The sequence below is a fragment of the Cyprinodon variegatus genome, unplaced genomic scaffold (assembly GCF_000732505.1).
Source record: "Cyprinodon variegatus isolate N-32 unplaced genomic scaffold, C_variegatus-1.0 Scaffold1855, whole genome shotgun sequence".
Classification (NCBI taxonomy): domain Eukaryota; kingdom Metazoa; phylum Chordata; class Actinopteri; order Cyprinodontiformes; family Cyprinodontidae; genus Cyprinodon; species Cyprinodon variegatus.
Genome location: NW_015152308.1, coordinates 70,223 through 70,914, shown reverse-complemented (window position 1 = coordinate 70,914; position 692 = coordinate 70,223). Strand labels below are relative to the sequence as shown.

The 692-nt window shown below is 48.4% G+C and overlaps 1 protein-coding gene across 1 annotated transcript in view; it reads right to left on the bottom strand.

The window, feature by feature from the left end:
• Positions 1–364: 364 nt before the first annotated feature.
• LOC107104710 (deoxynucleoside triphosphate triphosphohydrolase SAMHD1-like) overlaps positions 365–692 on the bottom strand; it is an 18,872-nt gene continuing 18,544 nt past the window's right edge. The window contains exon 6 of the mRNA XM_015404781.1: positions 365–529. Within this exon, the coding sequence (XP_015260267.1) occupies positions 365–529 (165 nt within the window). The remainder of the gene's footprint in view (positions 530–692) is intronic.

Below are 692 nucleotides of genomic sequence, written 5' to 3'. Positions count from 1 at the left end.
TTTTATACTCATGGAGAAATTTTTGGCAGATTCTATGCTTGAGTTCTTTGGCTTTTAGATAAGGAGAATTTTTTTAGATTATGGACTACGTTGTTGCAGAAAAGCTCCATCTCCAGGCTCTTCCTGTTAGCCCTAGCAGTCCAGCTACCATTTTGAGACTCCAGGCTCTAAATAGCCCAGCTATCACCTCCTGGCTCTGCTTGGATATTGAGGCCCTCCGAGCCTCTATAGGACCTGGCAACCCAGCTTCCATCTTCTGGCTCTACTTGGATCGTGAGGCCCTGCTACCATCTCTAGGCTCCAGGCCCAAACAGCCTAGCTACCAACCTCCTTCTCTGGCTCAGCTCTAACCCTGCTACCATCTCTAGGCTTCAGGCCCTAGCAGGCCAGTTACTGTCTCTGGGTGCTGTTTGGATCCTGTGGCCTTGCTGGCCCTTCCAGATTTCACTTGGATCTTGGGGTTCTGCTGGCTTCTCCGGACCCTGGCAGCCCAGCTAACAACTCCAGGCTCTGCGTGGATCCTGAGGCCCTGTCAGCTCATTCAGGTTTTACAAACATCCTCTGCTAACATGGCTTTTCTTTTAATGTTGCTTTGCTCATTGTTTGTGCAAAATCTAAGATCAAGTGATTTACACTCGGTGAGTACATCTTACAACATTTATGGCTCTTTGGATGTAGCCTATGGATTCAAC